At 45.3% G+C, this 14,820-nt stretch overlaps 1 protein-coding gene across 1 annotated transcript in view; it reads right to left on the bottom strand.

The window, feature by feature from the left end:
- Window positions 1-12,894, bottom strand: part of apmap (adipocyte plasma membrane associated protein) — a 15,057-nt gene extending 2,163 nt beyond the window's left edge. Inside the window, exons 1-7 of the mRNA XM_076285173.1 lie at window positions 12,605-12,894; window positions 12,210-12,326; window positions 10,370-10,485; window positions 8,498-8,590; window positions 7,885-8,001; window positions 7,273-7,447; window positions 1,197-1,331 (exon numbers count right to left, since the gene is read on the bottom strand). Of these exons, the coding sequence (XP_076141288.1) occupies window positions 1,197-1,331; window positions 7,273-7,447; window positions 7,885-8,001; window positions 8,498-8,590; window positions 10,370-10,485; window positions 12,210-12,326; window positions 12,605-12,693 (842 nt within the window). The 5' untranslated portion in view covers window positions 12,694-12,894. The remainder of the gene's footprint in view (window positions 1-1,196; window positions 1,332-7,272; window positions 7,448-7,884; window positions 8,002-8,497; window positions 8,591-10,369; window positions 10,486-12,209; window positions 12,327-12,604) is intronic.
- Window positions 12,895-14,820: the final 1,926 nt, after the last annotated feature.

Genomic DNA, 14,820 nt, shown 5'->3' with positions numbered 1-14,820 from the left:
CATATACTGTACTGTCGAATAGATGGGTAGAAATACATTGCCCAAATAAAAAACAGCCCGATGTATACTTGGTTAAAAAGAGAGTGAGACCATAAACCAAGGCACTGAGGCACCACACACACACACACACCCTCTCAAGATCAAGTGCAACACTGGAGGGGGATACTCTGTCTCCGAGTAACTGTTGCCGGTAGAAACCGAAAGGACAGTATTTATCTCTGGGACTCTGATGTGCCAAGCGGTCTCCATGACAACAGCATGCACTTCCATTTGTGCTACATGAGCCTTTAGAATGTGCTCATATTTTTACTCATCCTGGATACATAGACTCACTCACTCTGTCTGTGTGTGTGTGTGTGTGTGTGTGTGTGTGTCTGTGTGTGTGTGTGTGTGTGTATGTGTGTGTGTGTGTGTGTGTGTGTGTGTGTGTGTGTGTGTGTGTGTGTGTGTGTGTGTGTGTGTGTGTGTGTGTGTGTGCGCGCATAAGTGTGTCCCCATTTTCTTCTCTGCTGTCAGTTTACTGCTGACCAAAATAACACATTTCAAACACGCAGAATGGGTGGATGTGGGAAGCCATTTCTACACTTGTCACGTTGAATTAGGCAGTTGACATTAAAATTGCATCATTCCTAAACGGGGCTCTAAAACGCTGCAGCTATTTAAAGCTCAAGAAACGACCTTAGAGTTTTCTAAAACCTTTATCACATCACAGCAGACTTGTCGACTTGTGACAATTATAAACAGATCAGTCTGTGGACAAACCATCACATATCACGCGATATAGGGGAGGCAGATTTTAGAGTTCACACTTTTGCACATCACGCGATAAAGGGGAGGCAGCTTTTAGAGTTCACACTTTTACACATCACGCGATATAGGGGCGGCAGCTTTTAGAGTTCATTACACATCACGCGATATAGGAGAGGCAGCTTTTACAGTTGACACTTTTGAAGGTTTTGAAAGTTTTTTAGAGACGGTGACACAAAAGTGACTGGTGCCTGTTCAGCTTTGAGAATGCGCCACTGACAACTCAAATGACCCATTCAAAGAGGTGAAAGGGTGACGGTCATTGTGCCAAACATGATCTGTGGATCCTGGAACGATCTAGAGCAGAGGGGCTCTATTTATTCTAGGGCCTTGGGCTGCCTGTGCAGGGTTCAGAGGTCAAAGGTTAAAGGTGACTGGTTGAGTCTGACCTGCGGATCCTGGCCATGGTTGTCTCGGTGACGAGCACAGACTCCTCGTCAGGAAGCAGCTGGATGCCGTTGGGGAAACGCAGACCCTCCATCATCACCGACACCTGCCTGGTCACCGTGTCGTACTCCAGAACTCTACACACACACACACAGACAAACACACACACACACACACACACAAACACACACACGGACAAACACACATGGACAATCACACACAGGCACATTAGATGCTTTATACAAATTAGTATCAAGTAAATGTACATGAATGAATGACTGTTTGTATGTTTCTCTATCTAAATATGAAATAATGATCAATAAATACAAACTACTCTGGGAACTCCAGTGTATCATGCACCTCTCACATCCCTGTGTTAACACACCTCTCACCTCTCACATCCCTGTGTTAACACACCTCTCACATCTGTGTTAACACACCTTTCACATCCCTGTGTTAACGCACCTCTCACATCTCTGTGTTACATCTGTGTGTTACATCTGTGTTAACGCACCTCTCACATCCCTGTGTTAACGCACCTCTCACATCTCTGTGTTAACGCACCTCTCACATCCCTGTGTTAACGCACCTCTCACATCCCTGTGTTAACACACCTCTCACATCCCTGTGTTAACGCACCTCTCACATCCCTGTGTTAACACACCTCTCACATCTCTGTGTTAACGCACCTCTCACATCTCTGTGTTAACACACCTTTCACATCCCTGTGTTAACGCACCTCTCACATCTCTGTGTTACATCTGTGTGTTACATCTGTGTTAACACACCTCTCACATCTCTGTGTTAACACACCTCTCACATCTCTGTGTTAACGCACCTCTCACATCTCTGTGTTACATCTGTGTGTTACATCTGTGTTAACACACCTCTCACATCTCTGTGTTCACATCTCTGTGTTACATCTGTGTTAACACACCTCTCACATCTCTGTGTTACATCTGTGTTAACGCACCTCTCACATCTCTGTGTTCACATCTCTGTGTTACATCTGTGTTAACACACCTCTCACATCTCTGTGTTCACATCTGTGTTAACGCACCTCTCACATCCCTGTGTTAATGCACCTCTCACATCCCTGTGTTAACGCACCTCTCACATCCCTGTGTTAACGCACCTCTCACATCTCTGTGTTCACATCTCTGCTAGAGCGGCTTGCTGACCTGCTGTTCACCTGGGCTCATCTCTAGCTCCTTGAAAGAGCACTTTCTCCTCAGGCATGTACACGAGTGCTTTCTAGGGTCCTTAAACGCACTGCACATTAGTGCTTATATTACTACTGCTGAAGAGGGCACGGTGCAGAGTGCCCTGTGAGTGTCCATTTCCTGCATTTTTATAGCCTTTAGACTACTATAGTATAGTCCTCCAGACAGCAAGTGGCCTTTAGACTACTATAGTCAGTGTTGGGAAAGTTCACTTTCTACGTGAACTAGTTCAAAGTTCAGTTCACAAATTTTAAAATGAACTAGTTCAGTTCATAGTTCATAATTCAAAATTTTGAACTAAGTTCACACTTTCCAAAAATGAACTAGTTCATAGTTCTTTTTTTTTTTTCATATGTTGCTGCGAGCTATTATTTTTCAAAATTATTGCCACAGCCCATATAGAATGCAGTTAATTTGGGTTGAGGATCTGACTTGACAGTCTTTTGATTTTGTATTGGCTTGCACATACCTTGAAAGGCTAGTCAGGTGCTTCAGTTCAATGTGCCGTTTCAGGTTTGCTGTGGATGTGACTGAAGTGCGGGCAAAGTTTGCACAGAAATGTACGATTTTTCCCATCCTCACCGACCTTGTCATAAAACTTGTTTAAATGATCATACGACGCCTCCTTGCTGCTTTGTCGTCTACATCAGCCTTTCTCAAACAAATTTGACCTGAGGCCCAGTCAAGGCATACTTTGGGGTCATTTTGGCTGACTTTAATACTTAATGCTAGACAGTGTTTTATATAGTCTGTGCTCTGTTTTTATGGAAGTTGCGTAAATCCACGTCGTTCTATTAAATGTCGTTTCATAATTAAATAGCCTTCCAATAGGTTGAGCTTAGCTTTGCTACCAACATGCACACGCATGCATTGAATAAACGCTCATACCACGACTTAATTCTATGCCTCTATGTTTGATGACACCAAATTAACAAGTATTTCCTACTAATTGCAGAAACGTTTGTTTTCTTTTTCTGTCCGCGGTTCCTTGATCAATTGCGCAGCAAATTATCAGACTATGCCCCGGGAATAATTTCACTCTGCAGACCAGCATTGTCCACGTTGCAGACCGCGGCCCATAGTTTGAGAAATGGTGACCTGCATGCTGCCATATTAAGGCCTTTTTACGGTGTGTTTTAGCCGGGTTTTCATGTGAAAGGCTGTGTAGAAATCTGGCACCCTATTGAACGAAGTTAAACTGAAAGAGCGTGCCGTTCACAGACACCAGAATGAACGAGTTCACAGTAACGTTCATCAGGCAGTAATGCAGGACGTTCAGTTCAAGTTCGGTCAAAATATGAACGAGTTCATGAACTTTCGTTCAATGAACGCGTTCAGGCACAACACTGACTATAGTATAGTCCTCCAGACAGCAAGTGGCCTTTAGACTACTATAGTATAGTCCTCCAGACAGCAAGTGGCCTTGAGACTACTATAGTATAGTCCTCCAGACAGCAAGTGGCCTTGAGACTACTATAGTTTAGCCCTCCAGACAGCAAGTGGCCTTGAGACTACTATAGTTTAGTCCTCTAGACAGCAAGTGGCCTTGAGACTACTATAGTTTAGTCCTCTAGACCAGTGTTTTTCAACCACTGTGCCGGGGCACACTAGTGTGCCGTGAGAGATCATCAGGTGTGCCGCAGAAAATTACCCAAATGTCACTCACTGGTCCAGAAAAGCAACTGTTGCATCAAAGAATTTATAACCACATGCTCTCATTGATTGTTTGATTGCACTATTTGTGGTAGGCAGGCATTGTACAACGGGGGGCCCATATCCAGTATTTACAGAATCATCACATATCCAACAGAGGGCGCTTGTTTTATTGAGCAGGTCTTGCATAGAAGCCATAATAAGGCCATATCTGTGTATTATTTGAAATTTTAGGCTATGGTATGTTTATTTTTTCTTCACACAGGATGTTAGTGTGCCGTGGGACATTTAAAGTGTCAAAAGTGTGCCGTGGCACAAAAAAGGTTGAAAAACACTGCTCTAGACAGCAAGTGGCCTTGAGACTACTATAGTTTAGTCCTCCAGACAGCAAGTGGCCTTGAGACTACTATAGTTTAGTCCTCCAGACAGCAAGTGGCCTTGAGACTACTATAGTTTAGTCCAGTGTTTCCCAAACTTTTTTTCTGGCGACCCACTTTTTAAAAATGACAGACCATCGCGACCCATTTCACTTCAAATCTACCCTGCAACCACCAACATTGTTTTAGGCCACAGCTCTCCAACTTTTCTATGCCTCCCCCAACCATACATTGCTATAGGATCTAAATAGATAGATCCTGCTTTGAACACGGTAGTGTTGCATTTTGAGCACCATCAGCGTGAAAAGTTGGAAATGACTACTGAAAAGATGCGTTTTAATGCGCATCTGAGAGTTTGGGGAAATTCTCGCATGTTGCGCATTCGTCAGCATAGTAAAGCTGTTTCTGTATTTCTAAAAAAAATGTTGTAGGCTACGTTGCGTTGCAGACAAATGGGTCCATAACACTGTGGACGTCAATTCCGATGTAAACAGCAAATAACTCAAGTCGTTATATTGTATTGTTGTAGGCCTATTATGTTATATAGTCGCTATATCAGAACAAGAGACTTTTGGGCAATAGCCGGAAGAATGCGCCTTTACTTTGTTGTTTGCGAGGTAGAAAACGAGAGAAATAGTGTTTAAAATGTCTATTTAAAATTTAAATAAATTGTAGCCTAATATAATGCACTGTTGTGCATTTTAAATCAGAAATAAGAATGTGAGGAGGTTGCTATTAACTTTAAAGATTGCATCTACAATCGAAACTATCTACATGCAAATTGAATATCCTTATCCGGTCTATGGATGTCTGCTTTAGTTGACAGCACGGTCACTAGATTTTAATCGTTAAAGTTGAGGAACTGGTATCTGTTAATGTTCGTGCAAATAGGCGGATTCATGTCCCTTGCAGTTTGCAACTGCGAGGTACAGGTCATGGCAGGCGCCCCACAGAACGGTTTCATTTTGAGAGGTAGATATCCATGCTCTGGCTCCCCCTCTGCGATGCGTTTGTCCCCCAGTTTCATGAGCTTTTATGACAAAACCGTAACTGTGGTAGTTAACAAACTACATCCTAATAGAAAACTTAACTTTCCTGGTATCAAATGACAAATGGTATCAGTTAGACCTATAACACAACATAAATTGTGCTGGGCTGGCGACCCAAATAAATTCTCCTGCGTGGGTCGCGACCCAGACTTTGGGAAACACTGGTTTAGTCCTCCAGACAGCAAGTGGCCTTGAGACTACTATAGTTTAGTCCTCCAGACAGCAAGTGGCCTTGAGACTACTATAGTTTAGCCCTCCAGACAGCAAGTAGCCTTGTGGTCACTGCAGGACCGTCGTGGGCAAGAGGAAACAGAGTGGGATATGGAACCGATATAGTAGCATAGTATAGTGTATATATACTCTTTTGATCCCGTGAGGGATGGTCACACTCAGCACACAGTGAACACACAGTGAGGTGAAGCACACACTAATCCCGACACAGTGAGCTTAGGTGCCTTGCTCAAGGGCACTTCAGCCGATCGTACTGGTCAGGGTTCGAACCGGCAACCCTTCGGTTACAAGTCCGAAGCGCTAACCAGTAGGCCACGACTGCCCCTAATGCTTAATGTTAAAGATGTCACCCATCTGAGATGCATCATAAACGTTAATAGCTTCCATTATAAAACAGGAAGCTACTATTACCCCCATACAAGAGTCCCAGAGTGGACAGTGTTATGATGACATGGATGTACTCCAGCTTATACATATATATATATATATATCCATGCTCCAGCTGGCACACTCGACTGCCCTGTGATCACGACTGAGAAGCACACCAGTAGCCTAACGAGTGCTGTCTACCAAAGCTCTTCAGTGACTGTGTCTGTGAGCTCTAAAGTGTCTGTGAGCTCTAAAGTGTCAGTGAGCGCTACAGGGTTCCCACTCTAAGTCAAATGTAAAATTCCCTGACTTTTCCATGACTTTTCCCTGACTTTCCCTAACAAAAAATATGAATTTCCATGACTTACTATATTATAAATGGCACAATATACCGACCAATAATTTCAGAGCAGCAGCTCTATCAGTGACTCTGTGCCTGTGAGCTCTACAGTCTCTCTGTGTCTGAGAGCTCTATAGTAGCCCTGAGACTGAGATCTCGGTCACTGTGAGCGGTCACTGTGAGCTCTGAGATCTCGGTCACTGTGAGCTCTATAGTAGCCCTGAGACTGAGATCTCGGTCACTGTGAGCTCTATAGTAGCCCTGAGACTGAGATCTCGGTCACTGTGAGCTCTATAGTAGCCCTGAGATCTCGGTCACTGTGAGCTCTATAGTAGCCCTGAGATCTCGGTCACTGTGAGCGGTCACTGTGAGCTCTGAGATCTCGGTCACTGTGAGCTCTATAGTAGCCCTGAGACTGAGATCTCGGTCACTGTGAGCAGTCACTGTGAGCTCTATAGTAGCTCTGAGATCTCGGTCACTGTGAGCTCTATAGTAGCCCTGAGACTGAGATCTCGGGTCACTGTGAGCTCTATCAGTAGCCCTGAGACTGAGATCTCGGTCACTGTGAGCGGTCACTGTGAGCTCTATAGTAGCTCTGAGATCTCGGTCACCGTGAGCGGTCACTGTGAGCTCTGAGATCTCGGTCACTGTGAGCGGTCACTGTGAGCTCTATAGTAGCTCTGAGATCTCGGTCACTGTGAGCGGTCACTGTGAGCGGTCACTGTGAGCTCTATAGTAGCTCTGAGATCTCGGTCACTGTGAGCGGTCACTGTGAGCTCTGAGATCTCGGTCACTGTGAGCGGTCCTCTTGTTCCCTGCGCTGCGCTGGGTCTCACCGTCCGTCTGCAGTGGCCTCCATGATGAGCTGCAGGTAGTCCTTGCGCTGCCACCTGCTGGAGGAGTCGGTGAAGTACACCTTCCTGCCATCCTGCGTCACATCCAGGTCGTTGATGAAGGAGAGACGCTGCCCGGCAACCATCTGACTGGCCTGCACCAGCGTCGTCACGTGACCTGGACGAGGGCGGAGAGGAAGGGAGGACACGTGATGTACATTCCACAACAGTGTTAACAGTAACTAATAACTATAGATTAGTAATCGATTAGTTGTCAACTGTTAACACTGTCTTGGTAACCGACAGTCTTGAGAACGAAACAATGCATTTGAGAGCATCATCGAAGGCTTTGGGAACCACTGATTGACATTTCACACTGATTGATATATCCCACTGATTGGCACTGATTGACATTTCCCACTGACGGACACTGATTGACATATCCCACTGATTGACACGGATTGACATTTCCCACAGACTGACACTGATTGACATTTCCCACAGACTGACACTGATTGACATTTCCCACTGATTGACACTGATTGGCATTTCCCACTGATTGACACTGATTGACATTCCTACTAAATGAATAACTGTACATGTGACCCCACTCACCTGTGACGGGATTGACCTCGAACAGCCCCAGGTAGGCGTCAGCCACGAACAGCGTGCCATTGGGTCCCACCCGAATGCCCAGAGGTCGTCCGCAGGTCGGCTCATCATCATGGGAACCTGAGGAGTTTTGGACAGGTGAGAAAACAAGTCTACTGTCAGAGTCAACCTCATCTCACCTGAGAGAAGAAGGATTTCTGACATTTGTGGCAGTGGCATCTGTCATTAAGATAGTAGATCAGAAAAGCGCTATATAAATGTAATGTGTTGTTGTTGTTGCTGAGTGATCTACATGAAATCCTCCTCAGACTAGTGGCATCTGTCATTAAGATAGTACATCTGTCCTCTTGAGAGAGTCAATGATCTTAATGAAATCCTCCTCAGACTAGTGATCTCTGCCCTCGTGTGTGTGTGGTGTGTGTATGTATGTGTGTGTGTGTGTGTGTGTCCAAAACAAGCCCCATCTATGTTGTGCAACTCCATCTCAAAGCAGCCTTTCATACCCCACATGTGCCTTTCTCAAGCTGTGCAGACAGCTGAGGAAATCAAAATGACACACAGGGCGGTTTAAAACTAAATGTCTTACCACAGGATGGTTTAAAACTAAATGTCTTACCACAGGGCGGCCGGCCCAGCCTGGCCAGTACACTCACACTTCTGCCGTCCAGCTTCAGGATCTTCCCATCAGCAGTGCCTGTGTACAGCACATCTGCAGAGAGAGAGAGAGAGAGAGAGAGAGGGGGTAGAGAGAGAGAGAGAGAGAGAGAGAGAGAGAGGGAGAGAGAGGGAGAAAGAGAGAGAGAGGGGTAGAGAGAGAGAGGGGGTAGAGAGAGAGAGAGGGAGAAAGAGAGAGAGAGGGGTAGAGAGAGAGAAAGAGAGAGAGAGGGGTAGAGAGAGAGAGAGAGGGAGAGAGAGGTAGAGAGAGAGAGAGAGAGAGAGGTAGAGAGAGAGCTAAGTGGTTCACATTGATAACCATGACATACTATCGAATCTCGCATGACATACTATGGAACCTCGCAGGCATATTAAGTTGTTCTCATTACTTCACTATATTACTCTCATTGGCAAACTCTATGGACATTTGATTTACACAAAACAATAAAACTGGGTGAAGCTCAATGTTGTTGTTTTTTTTTTTAATAAAGGAATACACCAAAGCACATAATAATATTAGCAGTAAAATGCACCAAATATAAAAACAAAGTTATTAAAACATAAAAAATGGTTATGAAATCTTGCAGGATACAATAATTGTGTTATTTGGAGTAAGCACCCACAAACATTAATACAACATTTATAATGTTCTGTTCCATTGGTGTGAACTTTTATCACTGTCTCTCTAATCTGAAGCAATCCAATGAAGAGCAGGGTTGCCCACACACACACACACACACACACACACACACACACACACACACACACACAGTGAAGAGCAGGGTTGCCCACACACACACACACACACACACACACACACACACAGTGAAGAGCAGGGTTGCCCACACACACACACACACACACACACACACAGTGAAGAGCAGGGTTGCCCACACACACACACACACACACACAGTGAAGAGCAGGGTTGCCCACACACACACACACACACACACACACACACACACACACACACACACACACACACACACACAGTGAAGAGCAGGGTTGCCCACACACACACACACACACACACACAGTGAAGAGCAGGGTTGCCCACACACACACACACACACACACACACACACACACACACACACACACACACACACACACAGTGAAGAGCAGGGTTGCCCACACACACACACACACACACACACACACACACAGTGAAGAGCAGGGTTGCCCACACACACACACACACACACACACACACACACAGTGAAGAGCAGGGTTGCCCACACACACACACACACACACACACACACACACACACACACACACACACACACACACACACACACACACACACACACACACAGTGAAGAGCAGGGTTGGGAACTGTGCTGTTTTTTTCAGTACCTTTGGCCCACAGTCTAGTCCAGACTAGCCCAGACACAACACATCTTTTCTTTTTTTCTGTTTGGCTGGCCTACAGTTCCTACTGGACACTGTGACACAACACTGCACATTCAGTCAGCCACACGCAGACAAACAGACTGCTAGCCTCTCACACACAGTACACACACCCACATACACACACACAGATGTGCGCACACACAGTACACACACCCACTTACACACACACAGATGTGCGCACACACGTACACCAACCACACACACACACTCTCTCTGTCTCTCTCTCTCTTATTTCCTCACTCATACACAATTACTTTCTATCTGTATCTCTCACTGTATTCTCTCACACACACACACACACACACACACACACACACACACACACACACACACACACACACACACACACACACACACACACACACACACACACAGTGACGTCTGCGCCCCCTGCTGGTGTTTAGCCCACACTGACCTCCGATGTTGGCGATGGACTCGGGTCCAACCAGCTGGTCCTGATAGAGACGCTGGGCCTCTCGCAGCTTGAGGTTGGGCTCATAACAGCCAATCAGCATAGGAGGCTCACTCAGACTGGCAGAGAGAGAGAGAGATTGAGAGAGAGAGGGAGAGAGGTGGAGAGAGAGAGGGAGAGGTAGAGAGAGGTGGAGAGGGAGAGAGAGGGAGAGGTAGAGAGAGGAGAGAGAGGTGGAGAGGGAGAGAGAGGGAGAGGTAGAGAGAGGAGAGAGAGAGGAGAGAGAGAGGTGGAGGGAGAGAGTGAGAGAAGGAAAGGGTGAGTGAGTGAGTGAGAGAGAGAGAGAGGGGGGGGTGAGGTCAAACAGACAGAGTGAACGGAAGAGATAAAAACGAGATAAGAAGAATGATCTACACTCCCCACTGCTGCCCTTTATCATGGATATAAACAGACACAAGAGAGACTGTGACCACGTGGAGTGGACCTCTGATTCAGCACTCACTTCTCAGGAGTGAAAGACTGACAGAGAGAGTGAGAGAGAGAGTGCTGTCAATGTTCTAATTGTTATGCTGTTTTAATTGTGCTTTGGCAACACTGTACTTACTTACAGTCATGCTAAAGCAACCTTGAATTGAATTGAGAGAGAGACAGAGAGAGAGAGAGAGAATGAGAGGGAGAGAGAGAGAGAGAGAATGAGAGGGAGAGAGAGAGAATGAGAGGGAGAGAGAGAGAGAGAGAGAGAATGAGAGGGAGAGAGAGAGAATGAGAGGGAGAGAGAGAGAGAGAGAGAGAGAATGAGAGGGAGAGAGAGAGAATGAGAGGGAGAGGCCCACAAACCAGATGCACTGGTCCTGTTACGAGCAGACACGCAGTTTTAATCTGACACCATGACAGTGACCTACAGAAGCAGATCTGACACCATGACAGTGACCTACACGCAGTTTTAATCTGACACCATGACCGTGACCTACAGAAGCAGATCTGACACCATGACAGTGACCTACAGAAGCACATACGACACCATGACAGTGACCTACAGAAGCAGATATGACACCATGACGGGGACCTACAGAAGCAGATACACACACAAATGTAAACGCAAGCGAAGAGGAAGAGGAATGTGACCCAGGGCTGAGTTGGATCAGACTGCTCTTTGTGTGCTGGGTCCATACCCAGACGTACTCATGACAGACAGGAGATGGAGCTGCCTGTGTCTCAGGAGCACCAGGTACTCTCAGCAAGGTCATGCAATAGCACACAAGCAGCAGGGCAGTGTGTGAGCCTACAACACAACACCCAGTGTAGCTGAGCCTGGATGGCAGCCAACTCACATGTGGTGCAAGATCAGAGTTGCTTTCGGACACAAGGCTACACACAGCTGGTCTAAGCACGCATTGACCACACTTAATAAACTGAAATTAGGTTAAAGTCTAAATTAAAGCGTTTAAAAGATTAAAGCCAGTGGTGTGAATGTGTGGGCTACTGTAAGCCCTGACTGTGCGGCCTATATGATCTCTCAAATTTTCCCCGTCTGCTGTGATATGAAACAGTTTCCATTGTTATAATTGGATGCAACCGTCTGTGAATCCCACATCTGAACGCACATCTAGGTTGACAGCTGCGAGTTTTCCACGGTGCTCTAAATTCGTGCTAGGCTATGATGTGTGCGTGCGAGAGAGACTGTGTGAGTGGGTATGGTGTGAGACGCAGGTGTGTATGACAAACATGCAGCGCGGACGCCGCCTCTGTTGACAGCAGCGTGATCGGTTACTCAAACGGAGGCCGATCTAGTGCAGAACCAAAACAATCTGCTTTTAACACATGCTGTCACCGTGTAGCCTACCTGAAGACCTCTGGGTGGATCGGAGACTCCAGAATTAGGATGATCACAAGCAGTGGTAGGATAAGGAAGCCCCCCACCGAGATCAACGTCACTCGAAAAACCTTCCCGCTGTAGGTGCTGTGGACGAAAACAGAAAGTAATGTAACGTTAATCTCAAACACAAACCACTGTTGTGTTATGTCACGAAAACAAAAAGTAATGTAACGTTAATCTGAAACACAAAGCACTGTTGCGTTATGTCACGACAGAGGTTAGACCTGGATTATGAAGCAGGCAAAAAAAAAAAAAAAAAAAAAAAAAACGAGCCCTTTGACTTTCACTTTCGCATGTCATCCCTGAAACACCTGCCGTCTTGTTACTGTTTTCCACAACACACTGCTACACCCCAAGCCTACCTTGTGCCCTTGTATCGAGGTTCTTGGGAGTCTGTTATGATCTGGGGTCGGTTCAGTCGCCTGAAACGCAGTCCCTCTGGCTCATTCATTCTGCAGAGCTTTCACTTATTTCTGGACGGAATTCCGCGCTGCTGTCGCCAGCTCATGAAAAGCGTTCGTTCGTAGATCAGACAGATTTCTGCCTCCACATTGCTGCTGGCGTTTTAAATACCCCAAACCTCTATTTCGTCAAACATGAACGCAATTGCATTTCGCCACAGCATTCCAGCGTTTACAGCAGGATTTTTCCTTTCTTCTTCAATGGTTGATGAATACAACTCCAGGTACCTTGCTGCCACCTAGTGGATTGGAATTCGAACGAACCTTTCATGGATCACGTACTTGGCTGAGACCATAGACTATATAGAACTATAGAACTATAGCTGAGACAGAGCCGTATATTGATATACGGCTCTGGACTGAGAAGGCTCTCAGCGCCGCCAGTGGTGACCGTGGAGAGGAAAGCATCTATTTTATACATTCTAGGCTAAATTCCTAAAAAAGAGATGTCCTCTATGCGCTGTGGGAGTCTACATTAGTCCCACCTAATTATATTTTCTAAACGACCAGCATATAAGATCTGTTAAGATAAATCTCTTTCATGTGGAATTTGATATACATTTTAAAACAAATTTGTTGAGAACAACACAAGGTGTGTTCTTTTTAACACATCTCTGTGTCCAGATAGAGACAACACAGTTTGGAATGTAGCCTACATTTTGAGAAATACAAAAGCTTACTGATATCTTCTGTCAATTCTTGATAGCCTAATCAATAGGCTATATTATTTCGAACTTCAATGTAAACAATTTTTTTCTTTAAAGAGGCCCTATGCAACAATTTTAGCAAAAATGACCTTAATTATGCAGGTTGAGAGTCGTTCTGATGGTTCTACAACACTTTTTGGGTCGTTTGGTGGGTGCTTCGTCTCCCCCTAGTGCTTCTCCGCGGAAAAACCGAATATGCAACTTTCTGGTCACGGTCGGAACACATCCGGATGTAACTCGGCGGAAATACTCGAAAATGTAGTCAGATTGTAGTTTCTAAGAAGACTGCAAAACGGACTCCGACTTGGCTTTGTTGCTGTTAAAATTGTAAGTAGCCTACCTTTGGGTGAACTTCGTTTTTGTAATGTGATTTTTGCTCGACCGTTTTATTGTGAGCCCTATGTGTTTAGCCTGGTTTATTGATGCTAGCTCGCTAGCTATTGGGGGTTTAGCGTAGCAGTCACTTGCTACCGAAGCTGCAGGGGGAGCTATGTCGTGAATAATGCGAGCCCAAATCAGGCGAAAACCCAGAAACAGCGAAGGAACAACCAGACCTGCATAGGGCTTCTTTAAGTTTTGCTGCTCACTGATCAGTCCAAGCAGAGGGGTATACTCCAGAGTGAGGTTACTGGTTCACCCAGGCCTAATTATTATTATGATACATCATTTCCTGAGAAAAACATCACATGGAACATGGCATGGAACTCACGCAAGCTTGGCTAAAATTCTCAGCTGAGATATTCCAGCCATGACAGCGGAATGTGGCCAAACCTAAACACCACGGCTGACGAGCTGTGACGGGCAAACAGGTGTGCATCTGGGAACTGTCTCCATCACTCGTTAGTGAACCAGGAAGTGCAGGGTCAAGTTCAAGGTCAAGGTAATTACAGGATAGAATGGGAAACATGACATGCCCGAAAAACAACAATAAGAGACACAAGGAAAAAACTAAGAGATCCTGGGGCATTGCACAAAGATACACTAATGCCAAGTTAAGTCACAGTAAATGGTACACAAATAGCCTTAGCTCTGTTTTGCATGGTGGACAAATAGCCTTAGCTCTGTTTTGCATGGCATGGTACACAAATAGCCTTAGCTCTGTTTTGCATGGCATGGTACACAAATAGCCTTAGCTCTGTTTTGCATGGTACACAAATAGGCTAGTCTTAGCTCTGTTTACACAAATAGCCTTAGCTCTGTTTTGCATGGAGAATGAAGCCGTGCATCTCTTCTATTCTTTATAAAAGCATTTCGTAATTTCCTCTTGACATAAAGTGGTCTATGGGCTGCAACAAAACCATGTGGTTGTATTCCTCTTTTTATTTATTTTATTTATTGGTTTATTTGATAGGGACCATGCATATTAATGAACATTGTGTAAAAAACACCATGTAAATATATGCCAGAATT

The sequence above is a fragment of the Alosa pseudoharengus genome, unplaced genomic scaffold, assembly GCF_046254945.1.
Source record: "Alosa pseudoharengus isolate Yale_2024_CS ecotype anadromous, Long Island Sound unplaced genomic scaffold, YU_APseudo_1.1 YU_APseudo_1.1_scf_15, whole genome shotgun sequence".
NCBI classification, from domain to species: Eukaryota; Metazoa; Chordata; class Actinopteri; order Clupeiformes; family Clupeidae; genus Alosa; species Alosa pseudoharengus.
This window is presented reverse-complemented; position numbering and strand designations above follow the sequence as displayed.